Source organism: Coffea eugenioides, chromosome 2, assembly GCF_003713205.1.
Source record: "Coffea eugenioides isolate CCC68of chromosome 2, Ceug_1.0, whole genome shotgun sequence".
NCBI lineage: Eukaryota > Viridiplantae > Streptophyta > Magnoliopsida > Gentianales > Rubiaceae > Coffea > Coffea eugenioides.
The window spans coordinates 62,897,523-62,921,193 of record NC_040036.1 but is presented as its reverse complement, the minus strand read 5'-3'; the positions used below and the strand labels follow the sequence as shown (position 1 = coordinate 62,921,193).

Here is a 23,671-nt window from a genome sequence, read left to right as displayed (position 1 = left end):
ATATAGATAGTGTATTGTGTTCAATTAAGTTTTGCTTGACAGACTTACGAAAACACAATTCCGACTCTTCATTTATACTTTCCAAGAAAGGCCAAAGAACTTTTTTTGTGTAAGAAAACAAAAATTTCAGAATTTTCCTATCCTATATTGTAAATATTCCTAGAACACTCAATTGAAAATTTCCACCACAGTTTTCAAAAAGAAAACAAAATATAATGTGATTCTCCCAAAAGCTCAAAAAATATGTTAGGAATGCAAAAATTTCTAGACCAAAAAGATTACTATTAATACCCCTTTTGTAGACCAAAAATTTCTAGACCAAAAAAATTACTATTAATACCCCTTTTCCTTCCTCTATCTTTCTTAATCGGCCCCAAAAGTTTATTTGTATAATTTAATAGTACACACATATTTTCTGCATATAATGTATATGCATACACATCGTTTTCGCGAGAGAGACAGAGGAATCGAGCGCGATAGCGCGACAGATTTATCGAACAGAAGAAGATACGCATCTGATGAGCAAAGAAAGAGAGAGGGAGAGAGAAACTTTCTCTCTCTTCTTCAAACTCCTGAATCTTCAGTTCTCACCCTAGAGTTTTGCAATTGAAGAAAAAAATCGAAACCCTAATACAGCACTTATTAGTTCAATGGCTTCCCTTTAGTACTAAAATCCTGCACTTCAAGATCGATTTCTCTTCATTTCTTGATTCATTACGCAGCATTCAATATTTATACATATATTTTGTTAATTTTTATGTATGTATAGAGCGGGGGAGAGAGAATTTGATTGAATAATGGCGGAATTAGGGCAACAGACCGTGGATTTCTCGACGCTGGTGGCCAGGGCGGCCGAGGAATCTTATGTTTCTTTGAAGGAATTGGTGGAGAAGTCGAAAGGTTCGGACATTTCGGACTCGGAGAAGAAGATTGGGATCCTCAAGTATGTAGTCAAGACTCAGCAGCGTATGCTTCGACTCAATGTCCTCGCCAAGTGGTGCCAGCAGGTCAGCTTCTTTCTTTTCTCTTTGATAAGTGAATTTTCGCCCATGTTTGAATTATTAGTGTATTGCATGGATTTATGTGGAATTTCTTTTGCAACTGAATGGTTTACAGTGGAAAAGTGTTGTTTTCTGTTGAAGTTTTTGAATACTTTAAACTGGGGAAAAAATGCTATGGGGTCAGAAGCTGTAGCTGTTATTTATCAATTCAAAAATTGGAACTTTATGATAATTTTCACTCCGGCGGGTTTGGATGTAAATAAAAGTTGAGAATAAGAAATGAAAACAAGGAATTGGGAAATTAAGGAAAACGGTGTACCAGTGATTGAGAAATCGAGATTGTTACTTTTGCTGAATTTTCATTTTGTTTGTAAGTTTCAGAGGCTTAGGTAGTTAAATGCTAGTAATGTTGGATTTTTTAGCTCAGGCAGTGTGAAAAGGAAAATAAGGTTTTAAATGTAAGCATTGAAGTTAGGCGATCTCCTCGAGAAACAGAAGAATCAAATATGGTATCTGTATTGATTTCACGTGATGGTTGTTGTTCTTTTGCACTGGATATTGATTCTTTGACTTTGACGGCTGTTGAAGTTCATAAATTAGGGATTTTTGGTTGAAAGGAGTCTATGGTACAGAAAGTAAGGTCAGTTTAGGCAGTGAACTTGGTGGGTTTGCTCGGACATCTGTTAAGCTTGCAGAGGAGTTTCCACTTGTCATGTATATCTTTTTTTAGTTTGTAATATGTGAAGACACGTCACAGACATGGACAAATACAATGCCTATGAATTATAAGCTTTTAGTCAAAGTTGGTATTTTTCGTGACCCTTATATATATTTTCAGCTTGAGTGCAAGTTTAGGAATGGGGAGGTTGTCTCTGGGTTAATCACTGTTACGTGTTAATTGTCTTCTATGCCTGAAGGAGATACCTGGCATCTGAAGTGTTAGAGAGTGAAAATTAAGATTGCAACATCTTTTTGTTCCAGATTAAGAAATAGCATTCAGTTTCTTGCAAGCTGTTTGTTAGTAATTCTGAAAAATTTCCATATATCTTGATACAGATTTATATTGTATGTTTATGCCTTTTTTTTTCTCTCTAAAAGGGTTTCAATTAGGATTATAAAGTATTTTTATGCATTCAATTAGATTAAAAGGCGAAAATTTCTCAGTTTTAAACTAATAAAGGTATGAGTCCTCCTCCTGGATCTTGGTGACCAAGAATTGGGCTAGGGTAGGAGCGGAGGAAGTGCCCTCTTAATGGTGCTTCAAAAAGGACTGAGATTCCTTTATTGCTGCACTGCCATTGTATGTGCATCTGTTTGTTCTGTTGTTTGGAGATGTTTTGCAATTAAGCTGCTAGATATCTGTAATACGAATCGGTAAGGCTCTATACCTCTTCAATTGTTTTTTCTCTTTGGTCACACGGAAGACATGCAAGCTGATGCCCAAAGCAAAGCCACTTATTTGATGTGTTGTTGGTTTAACTGCTTGTATTCTTTCATATGGAAATGTTATGCCAAAAATACATGAATAACCTCATAGCTGAGATGGTGCACCCATGATTGATTAGTTAAAGTAATTGGTTACATTGAAAATGTTGACATTAATATTGCTGTACTTTTATGTGCATTACTTTTGGATTATTATTGTACCAAGACTTTTAAGCGGCTTATTTATGGAATCTTAGTTCCATGTGTCTTGTATTTTTTTTTATTGAAGGCTAATTATTTATTAATCAGGTATTAGTTTTTTTTATAACGCTGTAGTCACTGTTAGAGGCTACATAATTGTCCCCACAACTCATGAATTAAGAGTTACACAAGAAAGTGGACTTGGTGAGGATCATTTTTCAATGGAACATTTTATAGGAATCTTTTTCGAGTAGTTCTCTGACATGGTGTCTTAAATATCTCAATTTTAAGAAGTGCGGTATTGATTGCTCCTCTGTACATTATTCTTGATGCTATGTGTTTTATTTATTTTAGAGAAGATAGTCCTTGGAATTTCTCATGTAAAGTTTTGATAGTCCTTGTATCCTTTTTGAAAAAATTCTCTTTTTGTGTTCCTGCTGTGTTGTCTGCAGGTCCCTCTTATACAATATTGTCAACAACTTGAGTCGACCCTATCAAGTCATGACACATGTTTCAGCCAAGCTGCCGATTCGATGTTTTTCATGCATGAGGGCTTACAACAAGCTCGTGCTCCTATCTATGATGTTCCATCTGCTGTTGAGGTCCTACTGAATGGAACATACCATCGTTTGCCAAAATGTATTGAAGATGTTGGTGCTCAGAGTACGTTGAATGTGGATCAGCAAAAGCCAGCCCTAATGAAGCTGGATGCACTCGTCAGGTCCAAGCTACTTGAAGTTTCGCTTCCAAAAGATATTACTGAAGTAAAGATTTCAGATGGTACTGTGCTGCTTCGTGTAGATGGGGAGTTTAAGGTTCTTGTCACCCTTGGTTACCGAGGGCACTTGTCCTTGTGGAGGATATTACACTTGGAGCTGCTTGTTGGTGAGAGGTCTGGGCCTGTTAAGCTGGAAGAATTGCAGCGGCATGCTCTTGGTGATGATTTGGAACGCAGAATGGCTGCTGTAGAAGACCCATTTATGACATTGTATTCTATTCTTCATGAACTTTGTGTTGCACTTGTAATGGATACTGTTATAAGACAAGTTCAAGCACTTCGACAAGGGAGATGGAAAGATGCAATTAAGTTTGAGCTCATATCTGATGGTAGCATGGGACAAGGTGGGAATGCTGGTGGCACGCAGATAACACCAGATGGAGAGGCTGATGCGGCTGGTTTGAGAACACCTGGTTTGAAGATTTTATATTGGTTGGATTTTGACAAAACCTCTAGTACTCCTGACGTAGGATCATGCCCTTTCATTAAAATTGAACCAGGACCTGATCTGCAAATCAAGTGCCTTCACAGCTCATTTGTCATTGATCCTGTGACTGGAAAGGAGGCAGAATTTTCCCTTGACCAGAGTTGCATTGATGTTGAGAAGTTGCTACTCAGAGCAATTTGTTGCAACAGATATACTCGTCTGCTTGAAATTTTTAAAGAGCTGGAGAAAAATAATCAGATCGTTCGAGCCCCAGGAGATGTTCGTCTTGAGACTCAGATGGATAAATTTGACAGTGACGGTAAAAAGGTTAGTTTCTTTGTCTATTTCAGTCTCTGTTACTTGGATACTTCCCCTTCCTAGTCGTGCCCATGTTAACCAGGACATTGGTAGTAGCATGGGATGTCTGTATGACACTGCATTTGTAAGTTTTGGACACCTCTAGGTTAATGAACGCTAGAAGAAAATGAGGGGAAATTAAGGTTTAATTCCTATGTCATGATTGAAACCACAATGAGTGCATGAGTTCTAATTCTGATGTTTATTTCCTTTCCTTCAGTTGTATGTGCAACATGAAGAAATGATTAATATGTAAATATATTTTTTAAACATAAGACACATTTTTGTATAGTCGGTTTATATGGTCATATCTCTTAATATCCTACGTACAAATTAGATACAGGGCAGACCTCCTTACCTGTGTTGAACTCTGTAGTGGTATCACCATATCCTAGTTTCAAAAGAGTAACAAATTTGACACTTAGATCCATACCAGTAAGTAGATTCCTATTTAATCCAAGTAAAAAACATAATCTCAGTTTTTTTATGCGACATACACCATTAAGGTCTTCAGATATTTTGAATTTTTGTTCTTACATGGCATGGTTGGTTTGTATTTCATACATGATTGAAGTATGGGAGCTATATCATTGGGTTGCTTGTCTGTGAATCTCTTGGTGCTTAATATTTTGTTAAAGAAAAAGAGAATGAAACAAGGTACATAAGATGTAGTTTGAGTGGGATAACTTCCAGGATTTTTCACTGAAGATCAAATTATCTTTAGATAATAGACTGATGATGACTGGAATCGCCACTAAGGAATTACTTTTTTGTTTTTTTGAATTGCAGAAGACCAGATACTGTTAATTCATGTCAAACCTTGAATTCTTGAATTTTCTATGAACTTTGAAGGAGACATATGAAAGTGGAGAGAAATGAAAGTAATTGCTTTAGTTGTAAATTAGTGATTATTATTGGCGTCTAGTGGAGAACTTTTGGAAAACATGAGCTATGTAAGAAGGTTTGGCATTTCTTATTTAAAAATGATTTGTATGGCAATATAGCAATTTTTTGCTTGGAATTTGAAGAATATGGCACCTATATTCGAAAAAATGAGGAAAAGCTGCATGAGAAAAGGACAAGCCTTATTGTTCTACTTTTCTGTGTTATGGAATTGGTCCATTTGTTTTGGATTTTGAGGTGGAAATGTTTTGTTCTGCGTTAATTTCCTGCAATTGCTTGCGGAATGTATGCTCTTAAGACTCTTCTTTCCCCGTCAGTTCATATATTAGTCGATATTTGTTTTTCATTTGTTTTTGAGTTAATTTTTCTAACCTTTTCTTTGTTTGTTTCCCCTCTTTTACGGATGTTGGACCATTGACTAAGTTTAAGTAGGAAAGATCACTTAAAAGTTCCCTCATATTGCTTGCTGCTGGATACTATTACAACAGAATGGTCAAAAGTCTTGTAACCTTTCAATTATAAGACCAATGTCTTTTATTGGTTTAATTATTATAGAAATTGGATGTAAGTATATTTCTGAACATTGTTTCCTGTTGATACTTCCATAGTTTCCAAAAGTTAATGGTTTACGTGGTTACATTTTTTACTTATGGGTAAGGTTGACTTAAACATGTCTTTGGATTTTGAAATGTTTGCATGCCAAATTAGAGTTTGTTGTAGAATTTATTTACAAAAGAATATGCACTTTACAGTCAGAGGTTTTCCCAGATTTTTTTGACCCTATGTGGATTATTGACCAGAGATAAAGAGAAAAGACAGTATAAGGGTAGATTTTGTCATCTATTCTTGATGAGGCCAATGTCATTTCATTATCTTATAGGGAAGATTGCATCAAATGATTTTTTAAGTGATTATCTACCAGTTCTTAGGTTCTTCGGTAACTACATGGGTAACATTGTTTCATCTTGTGAAGATTTTGGAGTGGAGGGGATGATACTAAGAATCACTTATTTTAGCATCTAATTTTGTCTAAATTAAATATACCATCATGGTTTTTTACCCATCAGTAGTGTCTCTACCTTGCTTGTTGAACTGGGAATAAACTCTTGAAATGAGGATGCTTATTAAATTGTTGGAAATTGTGTCTAGTGCATGCATAATCGTACTTGGGAACTTGCTCAAAATTGCATTGTCTGCACGAGTTATGTATATAATTTTCAGCTGTATAGGCTATGATCACTGTCCTTTACCTAATGTGGCTATGCTTTTGTGAAATAACATGTAGGAATGAATGTGCACTGCTAAGAAAGAAGTGAAAATAAAGAGTTAGAGATTTAGGAGTTTAGAATAGATCAATATTAAAAAGCTTATGACGCTTAAGTAGTGTACTTTTTGTGAGGTGGAAGGTATTAAATTTCCTAAATTCAAAGGATGAAACATGACAGATGTTATGATTCTTCTTTCTTAGACTTTCAAATTTAGTTTCTCTGATTCTCTTGAAGTTTATTATGGGATTTTTCTTGTTTAATGATGTAAAACTCAATTATGAAAGGAACAATAATGTTTAGTTGGTTATTATAGTATAACGATTTTTTTTAGTATAATGATTTTTTTTATTCTAAACTCTAGTTCCTGATTACAAAACATTGAGTGATACAGGACTATGAAATGTGGTAGTAAGTTAATAACAGCGTTTAGATAAGGATTTGAAAATCCCACCTTTCACGGCTTGTTTCCTTAACCTGAGAATTTAAAAATAGAATCTAAACTTGTGTTTTATCCTGTATCATGAATTAGTTCCTGATCATAGTGAATGCCTAGCTGAATACAGTTTGTCTTGAATTGCTTAATTTAATCAGGTGTTTCAATTGAACCGTCAAAACACTCAGAAATGAACAGGGCCTCAAGCTGTGATCCTGTTAAACCAGAAGTAGCAGTAAACAGAATGATTCTTGTGGCTTAAGTGGTTTTGTACATGCTGTTGACATATTGATTTAACCTTTCTCACCATGTGCTTACATTATCCACAAAATTCTTGGAAGCTTTAATTGGCAGTGCCACTGAACAATTTTATTTCCACAGATGATATCTTAAACAATGCTCTGATGGATTTACCTATAATTGTGGGAATTGCAGCATTTTCAAGAGAAGCCATATAAGAAAGAAAAACTCTTATCTTTAATTGGCTCATTTTCTATAACCCTTTTGTGTAGTTTTATAGTGAATATTTATGGCCCCAAGTTTCTTTACATGAGCTAATCCAGATCTTTGACGTGATGAAATGCAAGATTTTGTATGTGTAATGAAACTCTGAAAACTAGTATATGAAATATAAATCCATTGTTGTTCACATGTCAAAAGATCTGCAAGAATGAATGAATTCTAAATTCTAGACAATGTAGTCCGGGAATGCATCTGGTTTGTTTAATCCTGAAACATGTGGTCCCATGAACAAGTTATAGGCTTCATTATAAATCTCAATAGGGGTTTGGGTTTCAAAAAGTAATATAGATGGATAATAAAAAATCTAAAACCTGAACTTTATTGTTTATTTTACTTTTTAATCATGTCAATGATGTATTAGTGTATTCGCTTCTGTGTATTTTGAATTGTTAATTGTAATTTATTCACAAACTAGTCGGACATTTCTGTAAGCAGAAAGTGGTTATTGTGGGGTCACATTTCCAGACAATGGTTGTCCACTGTGAATTTGGTAGTACTTATAATCTGTTTGGTGATTGTTTATTTGGCTGTTGTTGGATTTTGTGCATTATGTGTGTTGTTATTTAAGTAAAAAAATATTATAAAATTTTTGATGTATTTTTTTTTTTATTATTGGCCTTTAGTGTTGACTAGTAGTCTGTCCATTGGTACCTATTTTGGTCTGGTTATGGTACTCTGAGTTGTGCAATTTTCTGGTTTAGGCTTCCAAGTTATTTGGTTATCAAATCTGTTGCCTCTCTCATCTTAGAATGCAACCTTTGCTGATTTTAGTTTTCATATTCTACTTGTCATGGAGTTATACCAAAGTTTGTTTGTCCTTTTCCTACAATGATAACATGGTGTTTTATGGATCTTCTTTCTGGTATTGGCATCCTTTGCCATCTGGATTTTGGGTGTCTCTGTTCTGAGGACCAGGGGGTATATGAACTTGGTAGTCGATGTTGATTGTTTTTTTCGGCCAAAAGTTTGCTTCTGTGTCAGCGAAATTAATTGTCATAATGTGCATTATCTCCCCCCCCCCCCCCCCCCCCCACCACAAACCCCCAAAAACCAAAAAGGAAAAAGTAATAGTTGGGATTGACTAAAGTTTAACTTAACGAGAAATGAGTACAATCCATTTGATGTTTTTTCTGCGTGGCATTTATGATTTACTACCTGTCTTTTTACCAGATTGTGAATTTAGTCTTCTTCAGGTTTTAAAGATGGACGACTCATTTCTGCACTGATTCTCTGCAGGACATATCTAAATTTGATTCCAGGAAGGATGAAGGGCAGGAAGTTCTGTTGGTCCGTGCCTACGGCTTATCGTTTTTCACTCTTGGAATAAATTTAAGGTTTTTACTCCTTACCTTTGTCTATTAAGATATTGATTTTTTTAAATGGTGAAAATGGTTTCACCACTCTGTAATACTTATGTGAATGAACTCATATTATGGCTCTGATCAAATGGACTATTTTGGCAAAACATAGGTAGGTCTTCTTAAACACACATCTAAAGTAATCCTCCCCTAAAAACTATCTAAAAAACACACATCAATACCCCTTTCCCTCAACCGCACCCACCGCCCTCAGCCCCTTCCCTTCCATCTGGGCCCATTCTGTCCCCTCCTTCCTCCTTCCTCAGCCCTCCAGCCCCCCTCGTCCCTCGTCCCTCCTCCCCCCTACCTGCCATCCCGATCAACTCTTCTTTTCCCTCTTCCTGGTCCCCTCCCTTCTCCTAATCCACCACCCTCCTTAGTAATACCCACATGTACAGTTAACAAAAGCACCATCTAAACAGGCTCATTTTACTATCATGTAGTAGTTCGTTCACTTTTTCTTTGTTGTGTGATTCTTGTCTGGTGTTGATTAAATATAAGGTTCAATGGGAGAAATATAAGTTCTTCTGTTCGTCACCTCTTCTTTTTTTCTTTCAGTTTTGTGGTTTTATTTTTTTGGTAACTCTTGAACTAAACTTGGTTCCTTGCTCTTAACTTCAGGAATGGCCGCTTCCTTCTTCACTCATCTAAGAATACTGTCTCACCATCTGAACTTTTGGAGTGTGAAGAAGCTCTAAACCAAAGAACTATGACTGCTGCACAAGTTTTTATAAGCTTGAGAAGCAAAAGCATTTCACACTTGTTTGCATGTGTTGGAAGGTCCTTGGGCCTGGAGGTATATGTGGAGTTCCTTTCTTTTGGAGTTAATTTTCAAAGTTTTCTGTGGTGGTTGTTTAGAAAATGATGTTTCACCATTCTTATCACAATGTTAGTTTTTCTGGGTAACATTATTTGATTCGATGTTTTGCGTCAATGACTGTTTATATTCCAATTTACAGCTACTTGTTTGTCAGACTATGCAAGAGAATTTTGGTATATCAAGGGATATTCAAAATTTCAGAACAAAATGTCCCGTTGTTTGCTCTGTTCAAAAACAAAATGTCCTATTGTTTGCTTTATTTTTGTGCATTTTTGTTAGATATAGGAGTCTTTTGCCCTTAAAAAGGTTCATACTACTTGCAACACTTCTGATTTCACTGGATGTAGGCATTTTTACTCTCCACGAAGGCTTCTATCTGAAGTGATTTTAATTGAATTGACTTTTTTTTTCTCCCTTCTCATAGAAAAAAATGTTTTGTTTATGGGTTGGCCAATTTTTACTGTGTAGTGGATATCTCATGCCAAGTCCTCTACTAGTCCGATAAGTCATTGTTAAGATATCCTGGATGGCTATCCTGAGGTGCTTCATGGTTCTCAGCCAATTTAATGAATCAGAGAATTTCTAATTTGTTTGTTGGCATTTTGTTAATCCTCCAAGTGCGCGTTCTATATTTCACCACTCAAAAGACTAAGCTGGTTAATTGCATGCTCTTTATTGCAGGTCTTTGAACGTGGTTTTGCATCGTTGAAGTTACCTAAGAATATTTCAAATGGTTCAAGTGTGTTGCTGATGAGTTTTCCAGAGTGTGGGAGTTATTATTTGCTGATGCAACTTGAGAAGGATTTCAAACCGCTGTTTAACTTAATAGAAACTCAGCCAGATCCTTCAGGGAAAGCTGAATCTTTTAGTGACTTGAATAATATCATTCGTGTAAAAGATGTTGATATTGGTCAGATGCAGATGTGTGAAGATGACCTCAATCTAAGCCTCCTTGACTGTGGAAAATTACTATCTGTTTTACCTAGTCTCAGTCCTAACCGGACTTCTGAACAAAGTCTTCTTTCTGAATTCACCTTGGAGGGATCTGCACTTGCCTCTAGCTTTCCCTCAAAGTTTTCATCAATTGTGGATGAAATATTTGAGCTGGAGAAAGGGTCATCTGCCGCCAATCTCTCTGGTCAGGGCCCAAGTCTGGGTTCAACATATGGTACTTCTCCTGCATCTCATTTTGGTGCTGGAGGCATGAATCTCCATTCTACAAAAGTTGGAACGCCATCTCCTAAGTGGGATGGTGGTTCACAGGTACCGACCAGATTGTCCGGTATGCCACCTAGTTATAGTGGTTCCATCTACACTGGGAGCCATTATAGGGGCTTGATACAGTCAGGTTCTACTGGTTCCATTTCCGTTGGCCCTGGAAGAAGTCAGGTGAAGAACTTATCCTCCTCAAAGTCTGATCAAGATTTGACCTCTCTGAGGTCTCCACAGTCTGGTGGACTTGGGTCTTACTCATTGATCGATGAACATCAGATAACAACTCCCGGAATTCGTACAGCTGGACATTTGTCTCCCTCTCCTCAACTTGGCCTTCCTGCTTCTGGAGCAAGTGCAAAACCTATTGGAGCTAGAAATTCATCCGGCAATGCTATACCTGGAAATCTTAGAGTTTCTGGATTTAATTCATTGGTTGCGTCACCCGTATGTAAGATACCTACTTCTAGGTGATAGTTTTCCATCTGCTTTTTTTTTGTGCATGTTTATTTAGTAGGATTAGTTTCTTTCGACATATTTTCTTCGATAAATTACTTGTTAAACAGGGGGCTTCTTTTTTGTTCCTTTCCAGCTCAAACACCAGATTCCAATTGTATGAATTCAAATCTTGATACTGTTCCACGACAAGAGAAAATGTCAAGAAAGCGTACGCTGACAGATTTGTTGAGCTCTCTCCCATCACTTCAACATCTAGAGGCTAATGACAAATCTTACAAGAGAAGGAGAATAGTGGAATGGAGACCTCAACAACTTACTTCACAGATGCTCATTACCTCAGAACTTTTTCGAAAAACTGAGGGATACAGTTATGGAGATCTTATATCTGAAGCAAATAAGGGTAATTTACCCTCTAGTATATATGTTTCTGCTCTTCTTCACGTGGTCAGACACTGCTCACTTTGTATTAAGCATGCCCGACTAACCAGTCAGATGGACGCACTTGAAATTCCATATGTTGAAGAAGTGGGTCTAAGAAGTGCATCCTCAAACTTGTGGTTTCGTCTTCCATTTGCAAGAGGTGATACATGGCAGCATATATGCTTACGATTGGGGAGACCTGGAAGTATGTATTGGGATGTGAAAATTTGTGATCAACACTTCGGGGACTTGTGGGAACTTCAGAAAGGAATGAGTAATTCTCCATGGGGTCCTGGTGTTCGTATTGCTAATACATCTGATGTTGACGCTCATATTCGGTATGATGCTGAAGGTGTTGTTTTGAGTTACCATTCTGTTGAGGCTGATAGTATTAGGAAACTAGTAGCCGATATCGAAAGGCTTTCTAATGCTAGAACCTTTGCCCTTGGAATGCGAAGTCTACTTGGAGTACGGACAGATGAGAAATTTGAAGAAAATGCTACTGCCTCTGATGTTAAAGCACCAGGTGGTGTGAAAACTGTACTAGACATGGCTGACAAATTTTCTGAACAGATGAGGAGGGCATTTAAAATTGAAGCTGTTGGACTCATGAGTTTATGGTTCAGTTTTGGATCTGGAGTACTTGCTCGCTTTGTTGTTGAATGGGAATCAGGCAAAGAGGGCTGCACAATGCATGTTTCTCCTGACCAACTTTGGCCCCACACCAAGGTGTGTGTGCACCTGTGACTATGTCTCTGGTCCAAATTCTTGTTTGTCTTTGCTTTTATTTCCTCTTTTATTATAGCACTTGATAAACTTGTCTGTGTATGTTACTTGGGCTTCGAATGTTTGGTTTTATTGAGACCAATACCTTTCCTCTTCTTATAAGACTGTCTTTTGATCACCGTGCTCATTTTCCTGTCCCCTATATATGTATCTTTTTATCATGTTTTCCATTATAATTTAAACTTTTTAGCTTTATTTTGCATTTGATCAGGAAAAGCCTTCATAACTTTGATTTTTTTTTCTATGCAGTTTTTGGAAGATTTCATCAATGGTGCTGAAGTTGCATCACTTTTGGATTGTATACGACTGACTGCTGGACCCTTACAGGCTCTTGCTGCTGCCACACGTCCTGCACGAGCTGCTCCTGTTTCAGGAGTTTCTGGTGTTGCAGCACCTATCTCCTCTATGTCAAGACAGAGTGGATATGTTCCGTCTCAGGGTCAGCTGCCAAGCATTGCAACACCCAATGCTAGTCAGGCTGCATCTGTTCCCGCAGGAAATGCTTCTGCCTCTGTAACTTCAGGTCCTCTTGCTTCTCAAAATCCTCATACTACTGCAATGTTGGCAGCTGCAGCCGCCGCTGCCGCTGGGAGAGGTGGTCCTGGCATTGTTCCTAGTTCATTGTTGCCAATTGATGTCTCTGTAGTACTCCGTGGTCCCTACTGGATACGGATTATATATCGGAAAAATTTTGCTGTTGACATGCGATGTTTTGCCGGAGATCAGGTTTGGTTGCAACCTGCAACGCCACCCAAAGGGGGACCGTCTGTTGGAGGATCACTTCCATGTCCACAATTCCGGCCCTTTATAATGGAGCATGTTGCTCAGGAATTGAATGGCATAGATTCCAGTTTTGCTGGGGGTCAACAAACAGTTGTTCTAGCCAATGGTAGTAGTTCAAATCCAAGTACAGTTTCACAGCTTTCAGCCTCCAATGGAAACAGAACCAATCTCGCAAATTCTGCTGGAATATCTCGGTCAGCAAATGCTGTTTCTGGTCTAAATCGCATGGGAAATGCTGTTCCTGCCGGATCAAATTTAGCTGCAGCAAACTCTGGGTTGCCATTACGCAGATCTCCTGGCACAGGTGTACCTGCTCATGTAAGAGGCGAACTGAATACAGCCATTATTGGGCTTGGGGATGATGGAGGTTATGGGGGTGGATGGGTCCCTCTTGTTGCCCTCAAGAAGGTTCTTCGAGGTATTCTCAAATATCTGGGAGTGTTGTGGCTATTTGCACAGTTACCAGAGCTTTTGAAAGAGATCCTCGGTTCAATCCTAAAGGATAATGAAGGTGCACTTTTGAATTTGGATCAGGAGCAACCAGCATTACGCTTCTTTATCGGGTAAGAACATGGTGGTTTATTGACATTTGTTCATGTTTTTATTTTATTAACCTGATGTGTGTAGCAATGGAAGCACACCAGATTATTCTAATATGAAGACATGCAGTCAAATCCCTAAATCACGTTAGGCAGAAGTATTTTGTGTAATCCACGTACTTCGGGTTCTAAAGCCTGACGCGCATTGACCCACATAGTTTGGAAATGCATGTAGATGTATCTTCCAACTTTTTGTGGACAGTCATTAAACTGCTCCTTTTCTCTGTCCTGGATTGCTCTTTCTGACCTTTGTAACCTCCTGTTTTCTTCTTGTTCTCTCTTCTGCTGTTGGCTTCCTTATGCATCTCCTTTGTTTTTTATTTCCTTTTCTGTCTTCTACAAAGTTTGCTCCCTGTTCTTGGTTTTCCCTGCTACTCTTTTCTTCTTTTGCCCCTGCACGCACACAGGCATCCTCTGCTTGCTTTATATTCTGAACATACTCTTTTCGATCTTTCTTTCTCTTTCTTATGTTCTTTTTTTTTTTCCTTTTAAGATAAAACTGTTTTAATAAGTTTTGGACTGTGCTCTGCTCTTTCCCTTGTAGCTGTTGTTTGCTCTCTTCTTCTCCTCCTACTATGCTCTACTTTTCTCCTTGCTGTTGCTCTGTGCATGGAAACTACTTCGAAAATTGATTTGGCTTCTAAAAAAGGAAGGTTTTGTGTTCTAAAATTCATGAATCTTCTGTTGCATGGTATTTACCTGTGGAATGATGTCGATTCTTCTTCCTTATCACTCTGACATAATCATAAGGTCCAGACACAGAAATTTTAAGGAAAAAGGACCCCCCCCCCCCACCAAAAAAAAAAAAAGAGGCCTTGAGTATGATGCAGAATGCACATGGTGAATTGTGGATTTTCTACTATTTAGACAATCAATTATGTAATTCTTTCGTTACTGTTTGTGTTAAATGTCATGTACTAGTATCAGTATTCTATTGAACATTTATTGTCCTTCAATGTTCTAGACTGCAAATGTTGAAGTTGGCCAATTCTTTGTGATCGTCAATCAACATAGGGTAATTTATGAAATTAAGTAGTTGCAGTCAAACTTTGAGTTAGCTGAACTGTTAACCATTATCCAAACATATTTACTTCAATTTATATGGTATCATTTTTGAAAAAGATGATTTTTTTTTTTTTTTTTGCAATTCAGGGACAGATGACTGATGCCTGATTAAAAAAAAAAAAATCCCAACGGAGCTTTGTCCTGATTTGACAGATCTAATTTCATGGTCTACAAAGAAATTTGGCATATGTGTACAAGCATAATGGTCTTAATACGTTATGATAATCAGAGGAAAGTCATGTGGGAAAGTGAAGGAATTATAGGAACAAGAAAACCACTTTCTTGTGAAAGTTAGTTTGAGTAGAAAGCTTTTGTGATAAAATGGGTAGTTACTGGTGGTATTGAGTCTATTGTGTGTAATGAACAAATTTCCTCCAAAATCCTGCAGATTTTGCAGGACACCATATCCAGGAAAGTGAGGTTAGAACTTCCTTGGCTTACAAAAACACACAAAGGGAAAAAAAAAAAAATTTCCTTCACTTTCCACACTTGCAAACAAAACATGAAGGGTGCTTGTCTGTATTTCCTGGATATAAGTGTCATACTTTCCATAGAATACAATCCCTTGTACCATGAATACGAGTGGTTTCTTCAATATTTTTGAGACGGGCTTTGTTCTGGTTCTCGTGTTGACTATTATATTGTCGTGCATGCATGTGGTTGTTATGCTGAGAAAGGGATGGCATAATGTGTTTGATAAAAAGCAGTTAGCTTCTTGATGGCATTTTTTATTGATTTATAATTATTTTTCTTGCTTGCGTTCTTAACATTGACTTGATGTTTTGCAACAGGGGTTATGTTTTTGCTGTTAGTGTACACAGGGTTCAACTTCTTCTCCAAGTTATTAGTGTAACTAGATTTCACCATTCCCAGCGGCAGCAGCAGAATTCAGCAACTGCTCAGGATGAATTGACTCCGTCTGAAATAAGTGAAATATGCGATTACTTTAGTCGTCGCGTTGCATCGGAGCCCTATGATGCTTCTCGTGTTGCTTCATTCATTACGCTATTAACTCTACCAATTTCGGTTTTAAGAGAATTTTTGAAACTCATTGCGTGGAAGAAAGGCTTAGCTCCATCTCCAGGTGGAGATTTGGCTCCTGCTCAAAAATCCCGCATTGAACTTTGTCTTGAGAATCATGCAGGCTTTACTATGGATGGAAAAAATGAAAGTTCCTCTGTATCTAAAAGCAATATTCACTATGATCGAGCACATAATGCTGTTGATTTTGCACTGACTGTTGTTCTTGATCCTGCTCACATACCACATATAAATGCTGCTGGTGGTGCTGCTTGGCTTCCTTATTGTGTTTCTGTGAGATTGAGATACTCATTTGGTGATAATCCTAATGTATCTTTCCTGGGGATGGAGGGAAGCCATGGAGGTCGGGCATGCTGGCTGAGAGTTGATGAGTGGGAAAAATGTAAGCAGCGGGTAACCCGCACTATGGACGTGAATGGATCTTCAGCCGGAGATGGTAATCAGGGAAGATTGAGAGTTGTTGCCGATAGTGTACAAAGAACATTGCATGGTTGCCTTCAAGGTCTGAGAGAGGGCAGCGGTGGTGCTGGCACCATTGGAACAACATGACCAGACAGGATGCAATTGACCCTTTTAGCAGAATGTATATTGTGGTGCTATTCCCCTCATGCGTTGTTGAGTCGAGCAATGCTACTGTTTAGCTGGTGCAGGAGAAACTTGAGTGATGGTACACAAGAAATTTTGATTTAGGAATGCAGATTGGAATTTATCTAGTAGGAGCATTTAGAACTTTGTATTATTGCATGTTCAGCTAACTGGACAAATCCACTTGGTGGTTCCCGTTGTACAGGTAAACTTCAATGTTTGTACAAAATTTGTCCTGCTGCAAATTGTTGTATAATTTGATGGAAGCACAAGGACAGATGGTATCATCCTGTTAAAATGTAGATTATTGTGGTATAAATTCTTTAGGTTTTTTGAGAAAATATTGTCCCAACGGTTAAATTATTGAACTAATATGTAACGCCACATTTTTAAAGCAAAAAATGATTTGTTTGTTAAGCAAAAAAGTTGGGGTATTGATGTCAATGAGTCCTTAATCTAGTCCTGCAGAGGAATAGTGTCAAGCTCAAAGATTTTGTAGGTTATACGGTAGAAGCGAGCATGGGTAGTGACCAGTTGACTGTAGACTATACACCCTATCGTGTGAAACCGGTATCCTGCCCTTCTTAGCCTACCCTATGAGGAGCTATAATTTATTCTTTGATCCAATCTATCTTCTGTACGACACATTCTAGTTCATCCAATACATTTGCTCACCACCACGTCTTAATACAATTATGGTTCCAACTTGACTGTGTATAGTTATTGTAGCAGTAAAAAATTTTGGTTCACTAATGGACTCAACTGCAAATATGCTAGGGTTTTAGTCTAACAAAAACGAATGTGGTTGAAAATATGCAATTTCATTTACATATTCTTAGGGTGAATGAGAATGAAATACTGCAGTGGCAGCAATGAGAATTGAAGACTAGTATACTACTGGATGGCTGAAACTCCTCTAATTGAGCTACATTTGCTCTTCTAACTTGGGTTTCTGGCTTTTGAATCGCAAGACTAACTCCATGAAGTTATACGCAGCATTACCCTTTGAGTATTCCATAAAGTTACGTTGTATATATATATATATTTTTTGGAAACGATAAATTTCATTCTACATCTATTCCTACTCTACACTAAAGGGAAGGGGTGGACCTAAGGGAGTCAATGGAAAAACTAAAATGGACTGAACCGCTACTGAACTAAACGGATGCCTTTGCACCCGCTGGTGAAATTTCCAAGAGAGTTTTAAATCTTTTCTTGATGGCCAACTACTCGGAGTAATTGGTTTACAAGTTGCATTGTCCTTGCTCACCTGGAAAATCATGAGCATTCTTGTCCAGAATTTCGTGAAAATTTCACCAGTGGATGCAAAAACACCTGTGTTGTCTGGTGGCAATTTAGTCCTCTCCGAATTCCCTATTGACCACCTTGAATCCACCCCTTCCCCTTAGTGTAAAATAGAAATAAGTGTAAAATAGAATTTACCATGACCAAAAAAAAAAGCCAAGGAAGACATGATTGTTTGTCTTGCGATTGCAATCCCACAACCGAGTAACTTTACATTCTTTAGTTGCATTTGACCAGCTGGTTTGCAGAATTAATGCCTTATCCAAAAAATTAATTTCAGCATTTCATATATTCATAGAACTATACAAATTCTTACTTTTTATCAATTCCAGAATCTCATAATACGAAAGCTCATTATCACTGCACTTAATTGCGCACGGATGAAAAACAGCCACTAGAGGTGCAGTGAGACATGCGAGAGCTTTTACTAAAATCATCTAACATTGTGGTCCATATTTTTGAGATTGAAACGCATCTAACTGGCAGCACGTATAAGGTGAAACAGGGATGATAATACGTACAAGGTGAAACAGGGATGATAATACTACCTAACTCATCTGTGCTTAGGCAATCCAACTATATTAAAAAAAAAAAAAGAAAACATATCCTGGCTAAGTGATTTATAACTGCCCTAATAGTTTTCCGTCCATGACTTTGAACGTGAAACAAAAAATATAACTGATAAATAGAGAATATGATTGAACAACTCATCTGACTCTTGAGATGATGTCACACATACAACAAAACCAGTAGCTGGAGCCAAGTACCTAAACAGTACTAGAACATGTTAACAAAGTTATCAACTCTCCTTAATACTCTTGACTTCAGCATCTTGTCCACCTTCATCACTTACTGCTTGGACCTTCTCAGCAGAAGGCTCTGCAGCTGATTTAGGTTCTTTTTTCAGTTCAGATTCAAACTCCTTAGCAGCCTGTTGCTAAAACAAGTCAAAACTCTGGGTACTTTACTTATAATATGTAATTCGTAGTCGCTCTTAAACTTATTTTTCCTTCAGGAAAAAATGGGCTGGAGGAAGAAGGGGAAAAAAGGGAGGAAAAAGCAAGAAATAGCACAACATAACAGCACTACAAATATCAGGTACATGCATATGCCCATGTTATACACCCATTCCCTATTCAGAGATGACAGAAAACGGTCTTGCTTTTATGTTTACCTCTTAATTAGAAATGCTTGAGAATACGTCATTTGACACTGAAACTATACACCACCCAGTCAACAGAATTCTGCACAAACTACCTATTACCAATTCCGTGAAACTAGGTGAACTTAGCATCACCTTGGACCTAAATTGTTTCTAGTAAAAAATCTAATGCCTTTCAGTTTCTCTTACAATATTTCCACTCAAAATTCTGCAAAATACAAATTGTACCTTTCTTGCGATTCTGATATCTTATTATCTTATCTCCCACCAAAGATAGCCTTTGTACACGCAAGTTTAAAAACTTGGTCAGGGGAAAGTAATCATCTGATTTGTATTTCCATTTGCAAAAACTTTGTTTTCTGAGCTATTAAATACTAATTGGCAGAAAGATAACCTATACTATTTGCCAAAAACCAAATTGAGCCATAATGGACCAGGTGCATTATATACCAAGAAAGGATAAAAAGGGAGAAAACACACTTGAAAGAGAATCCCATATTACTTTCAACCCCACAGAATTGAGGAAACTTAACCATCAAAATAATAATAATAATAAGCCAACGGATAATCAAATTCAATTATTAGGCTAATTAATGACTGAACGAATGAGCTAACAACTTAAGCTAAGGACAGTTAGGAACATAATTGTAGATGGTATGGATAGCAATCTCAGAAGCCTAGCAATTTGTTCAAATAAAATGTACTGTCTGCATTGTTCAATAACTTTGAGTTATAGCTCCAATTGAAGTGACTGTTGAATGAGATGACACAGCATAGTATGACATTACTGTTCAAGTGGAACAGTAAGAAGAAAAGATCCAATGCCTAAAAAGGAGCAAGTAAAGGAAAGCAAAACAGCAAATAAACAAGTGGAAAGATAAGGGCAAAATGAAAGAAGAAAAGTTTCAATTCCAGAAAAAAGAATGGTTTTCCAAGAGCAAGTAAAAGAAAGCAGAACAGCAAATAAGCAAGTGGAAAGACAAGGGCAGCATGAAAGAAGAAAGGATCCAATGCCAGAAAAAAGAATGGTGATGCAGGACACAGAGAAGAATGAGGGACTATCGGGAATCTCAGAAAATGACAGACTCCAGGATATTTTAGCTGCTTCTATTGATGTATTTGAGGGTCACTTAATCATTAATCCCAGTTTATATTAGATTTTTTGAACTTGAAGGCAAGTTTTGTAATTTCAGAAGATGCTGAGATAGGTTTTTTGCAACAGGGACTTGAAGCCATTTTATGGTTTCAGTAAAGTTTCACAAAGTAGGGTGTGGTGGGGAACATCAAAGACTTTGGTGCCAAACCCTAATAGGTGATTACCTCCACTAACATTGTCAAATGCCTCTAAACTTCTGCCCTGTCATATTTCACATTTTCAGACGTTGTGATAATTGCTAGAACTTTCTTTAAATAACATGCAACATCTCATCTAATTAAGCCTAACTTGCTTCTTTGGTTCTGCCTCCGGGGTATATGAACAATAAAATCCAACCCTCATGAGGGTTCTAAGATGAGAAACAAAACCATTATCCTTCGAGCTGCATTCAATTTCCAATTACAAAAGCATGTATGAACAAGAAACTTTCCACTTACCAATTAATTTCTAACAAAATCAGAAATTCATAATAATCTACCAAGGGATTGCTAAACATCAGATTATACATCATACCATGAATTTTCAACAAGTATGGTTAGTAAGAAATAATTCATCCCTAACATACAAGAACACATTGCTGTGAGATGTTTTTACATTGCAATACTTACTCGTTATTCCAAGGTATGGGCACTCTAATAATCAAGGGATAATTTCAGAAACCTCCCCTGAGGTTTCTGACAATTTCACTTACCTCCCTTCAGGTTTGAATAATTACACTAACCTCCCCTCATGTAGTAAAATGACTATAATATCCTTCACTTATAAATAATTCCTACAAACAAAAAAACTCTACAATTACAACTAGTCTTTTGTTCTAAAGCAACTGCTGCCACACAAACTAAACTCTTGTTCTATCTCTCTGACTCTTTCTCTTACCTTCTTTCTCCTGCATCTCTTTTTTCGCAAATAGACACACTCTCTCTTTTCTGTTTTCTCTTTTTTATAAGTATTATTGAATTGAATACAAAATGACAAGTTGCCGGATCATATTTGTTGTCAAATTAAATGAAGGTGAAAAAGATGGCGGTGATACAGAGTATATACAAGAAACTAAAAATGATAGCTAAAAAGGGAATGCGAATTAAATAAGGTTATGATATTATACCAATTGTGTAAAAAAGAATTTTGAGATATAAAAACTATAATCAGATTTGCCTAGAGACATGGGATGTGATCTCTAGTGTTGTTTTTGGTTGCTCCGTATTGGTATTCTTGGTAGATTACATTATTTTAGTACCAACAAGGTTGAACAGTGACATTGGTCAATTCAAATATTGAATTTAGTCAAAAAAAAAAAAATGAGGCTAAATATTAGATTGAATGCAGACTTTAATTGTCATAGTTGATTTGCATGGGAAGCTTTGGGGCAGCAATAGTAGGCTGTCAAAATTGTAAGAATATGAGAATTAAGGTGAAGTGTTTTATTGAATTTTCTAGAGTAGTGGTTATGTCATTTACAATAGTTGCAACTGAAAGAAATTTATTAGTTTGTTTTTCCCCTTCTAAGTAACAAAGGGGTATTCTAGGATTTTTGAGGAGAAAGTTAGCATATTGGGTCTATATTGTTATTGAAATGCTAATCATAGAGGAGGTAGGTATAATTTTTTAAACTAGAAGGAAGCTTCCTGCAATAATCAGAAAGCTCAGGGAGGTTTCTGAAATTATCCCAATAATCAAATCAAAACTTAATTAAAGTACAATTATCATCCAAAAATAACCAAACCAATATTTGATTTCCCAGTTTCAAGTAATCATCATCATGCTTGCATCTTGCAGAATTTGCCCCACGCCCCAACCAAAAAAAAATTAATCCCAACTTTTGAGCTTCTAAAATCAAATGACACCCCACTAACTAACAAATTCTTTCCCCAAAATGGTAGCACAAAGAGATATGGAGGAAAAGAACCGAAAAAGAAAATAAATTTAAGATGGACCTGTTGAAAGCTTTTGACAGTCTTGCCAATACTTCGACCCACTTCCGGCAACTTCTTGGGTCCGAAAACGAGGGCGGCGACGCCTGCAATGACCACCAGTTCCGGCACACCAAGCCCAAACAAGCAGGTGCAAGAAAGCCCCCTCTTCCTTGCTCTACTGCTAGTGCTATTATTCTTGATTTTGCTTGAGCCCAGAGAGAAGCCGGACCGGTTTGTGCTGAAGAAGAGAGAGTTAGATGAAGAGAAGGAAGAGGGCAGAGAGGGTGGTGGTTTTGTTGAAGAAATGGGTACTAGAGTGGATGAGATTGAGATGGAGGAGATTGCCATTTTTGTGTGTTACTCAACAAGATTTTTTTTTTCAGTGTGGTTTTTTCTGCAGATGGATGGGCTTGGAGGGTTCGGTTTGGTGGGATTGTTTTTGGAGATTTGTCAAAGTCAGCTGCTTAACATTTGTATAGTTGTATTGTATTCAGTGGAAGGGGTTATTTTCGAGGGTTTCAAATTGGAGAAATAAATGCTACTTTACCGCTCATTTTGATATGCTTATTTTTTTCGCAGATTTTGATAGGCTTGATTTTTTTTTTTGTTAGCAGAGTTTAAGAAAAGTTGGTTAACTTTATTGTAAGAATAAATCTAGTTTATTATCTTTCTAAAATATTCTTGTATTAATTGGAGAGTATGATTAATTGACTTTGCATTAAACAAGTTGGATTATTCTCAATAACAACCTATATTAAATAAGAACATTTTAAAGAAGTTACAAGTTAACCACTTTCTTTAATTAGAAAGTGGACTATAATTTAAAAAAAATGGAAAAGAAATACAAGCTTATCAAAGTGGAATGGAAAGAGTATGTTAAAATGATATATTATTACATGTGAATAAAATACATTTCAGATGTTGTCAACTTCCACCTTATGTAATTTGGTGTAAAAATGGGAAGAAAAAATGATTAACTATATACACCAATTTAGTGCAATTAAATAAAGAGGAGAAAAGACTTAGGCCTTCGAGGCCCCGTAATTTTAATTCTCTTCCACCTTCCTATTTCTTAAATTCCACGCCTGCCAATTCCATGCAATTTAAAAAAAAAAAAGGAGTTAAAGAGGAGAAAATAGCACACATTTTCTTTTCTTACTCATATCTCCATGAATCTCACACCCCTAATTTGTTATTAATTTGTGTTGTAAATAAATTTTGCAATCTCAATAGTGTTTACTCGCATTGTTGATGTCACTTTGAGTGCAATTGGATAAATATGTGGAAATAAGACGCACCTTGTTTTCTTCCTTCATATCTCCATGAATCTCACGTAGTTTGTCATTAACTTGTGTTGTAGTACATAAATCATCGTTAACGTGACTCTGCAGCTTAAAACAATAAATTATCATTCCTTGTGACAAATATTTGTAATTTGTCCATTATAGGGAAAATTTTTGAAAAGGCATAATTTGAAGTTGAGTATACAAACGTCAATCATCTGCAAATATCTGTTGCCTAAATCCATTCAGAATGATTGAACAAAAGCTTGATCTTGATTCAAAACAATGGAAATATAAGGATAAATAGTGAAAACCAACTTCAAACCAGCAGAGTCGGTCAAATGTCTTTTAAAAATACCAGGAGGAAGAAAAGAGATCGGTTGAACCATCGAAGCAGAATATCTGAAGT

At 36.9% G+C, this 23,671-nt stretch overlaps 2 protein-coding genes across 2 annotated transcripts; one reads left to right on the top strand and one right to left on the bottom strand.

The window, feature by feature from the left end:
- The first annotated feature begins 484 nt into the window (after positions 1-484).
- LOC113761328 (mediator of RNA polymerase II transcription subunit 14) lies at positions 485-16,745 on the top strand. The gene is made up of 8 exons (XM_027304276.1): positions 485-1,007; positions 3,080-4,159; positions 8,552-8,649; positions 9,295-9,469; positions 10,175-11,156; positions 11,298-12,313; positions 12,620-13,716; positions 15,609-16,745. The coding sequence occupies exons 1-8, from the start codon at positions 798-800 to the stop codon at positions 16,405-16,407; spliced, it is 5,457 nt and encodes a 1,818-aa protein (XP_027160077.1). The 5' UTR covers positions 485-797; the 3' UTR covers positions 16,408-16,745.
- Positions 16,746-18,240: 1,495 nt separating this feature from the next.
- Positions 18,241-22,448, bottom strand: LOC113761133 (sec-independent protein translocase protein TATA, chloroplastic). The gene is made up of 2 exons (XM_027303989.1): positions 22,001-22,448; positions 18,241-18,679 (listed from the first exon to the last, which is right to left on the bottom strand). Exons 1-2 carry the CDS (start codon positions 22,325-22,327, stop codon positions 18,548-18,550), a joined length of 459 nt encoding a protein of 152 aa, XP_027159790.1. The 5' UTR covers positions 22,328-22,448; the 3' UTR covers positions 18,241-18,547.
- Between the last annotated feature and the right edge of the window lie 1,223 nt (positions 22,449-23,671).

Bases quoted from the DNA above. Each gene is read 5' to 3' on its own strand.
- LOC113761328 (XM_027304276.1), top strand. From the start codon at position 798: ATGGCGGAATTAGGGCAACAGACCGTGGATTTCTCGACGCTGGTGGCC. The intron at 8,650-9,294 runs GTTTTTACTCCT...TCTTAACTTCAG, and splicing joins ACTCTTGGAATAAATTTAAG to GAATGGCCGCTTCCTTCTTC. The intron at 11,157-11,297 runs GTAAGATACCTA...GTTCCTTTCCAG, and splicing joins ATTGGTTGCGTCACCCGTAT to CTCAAACACCAGATTCCAAT.
- LOC113761133 (XM_027303989.1), bottom strand. From the start codon at position 22,327: ATGGCAATCTCCTCCATCTCAATCTCATCCACTCTAGTACCCATTTCT. The intron at 18,680-22,000 runs GTCCATCTTAAA...TTTTAGCAACAG, and splicing joins CTGTCAAAAGCTTTCAACAG to GCTGCTAAGGAGTTTGAATC.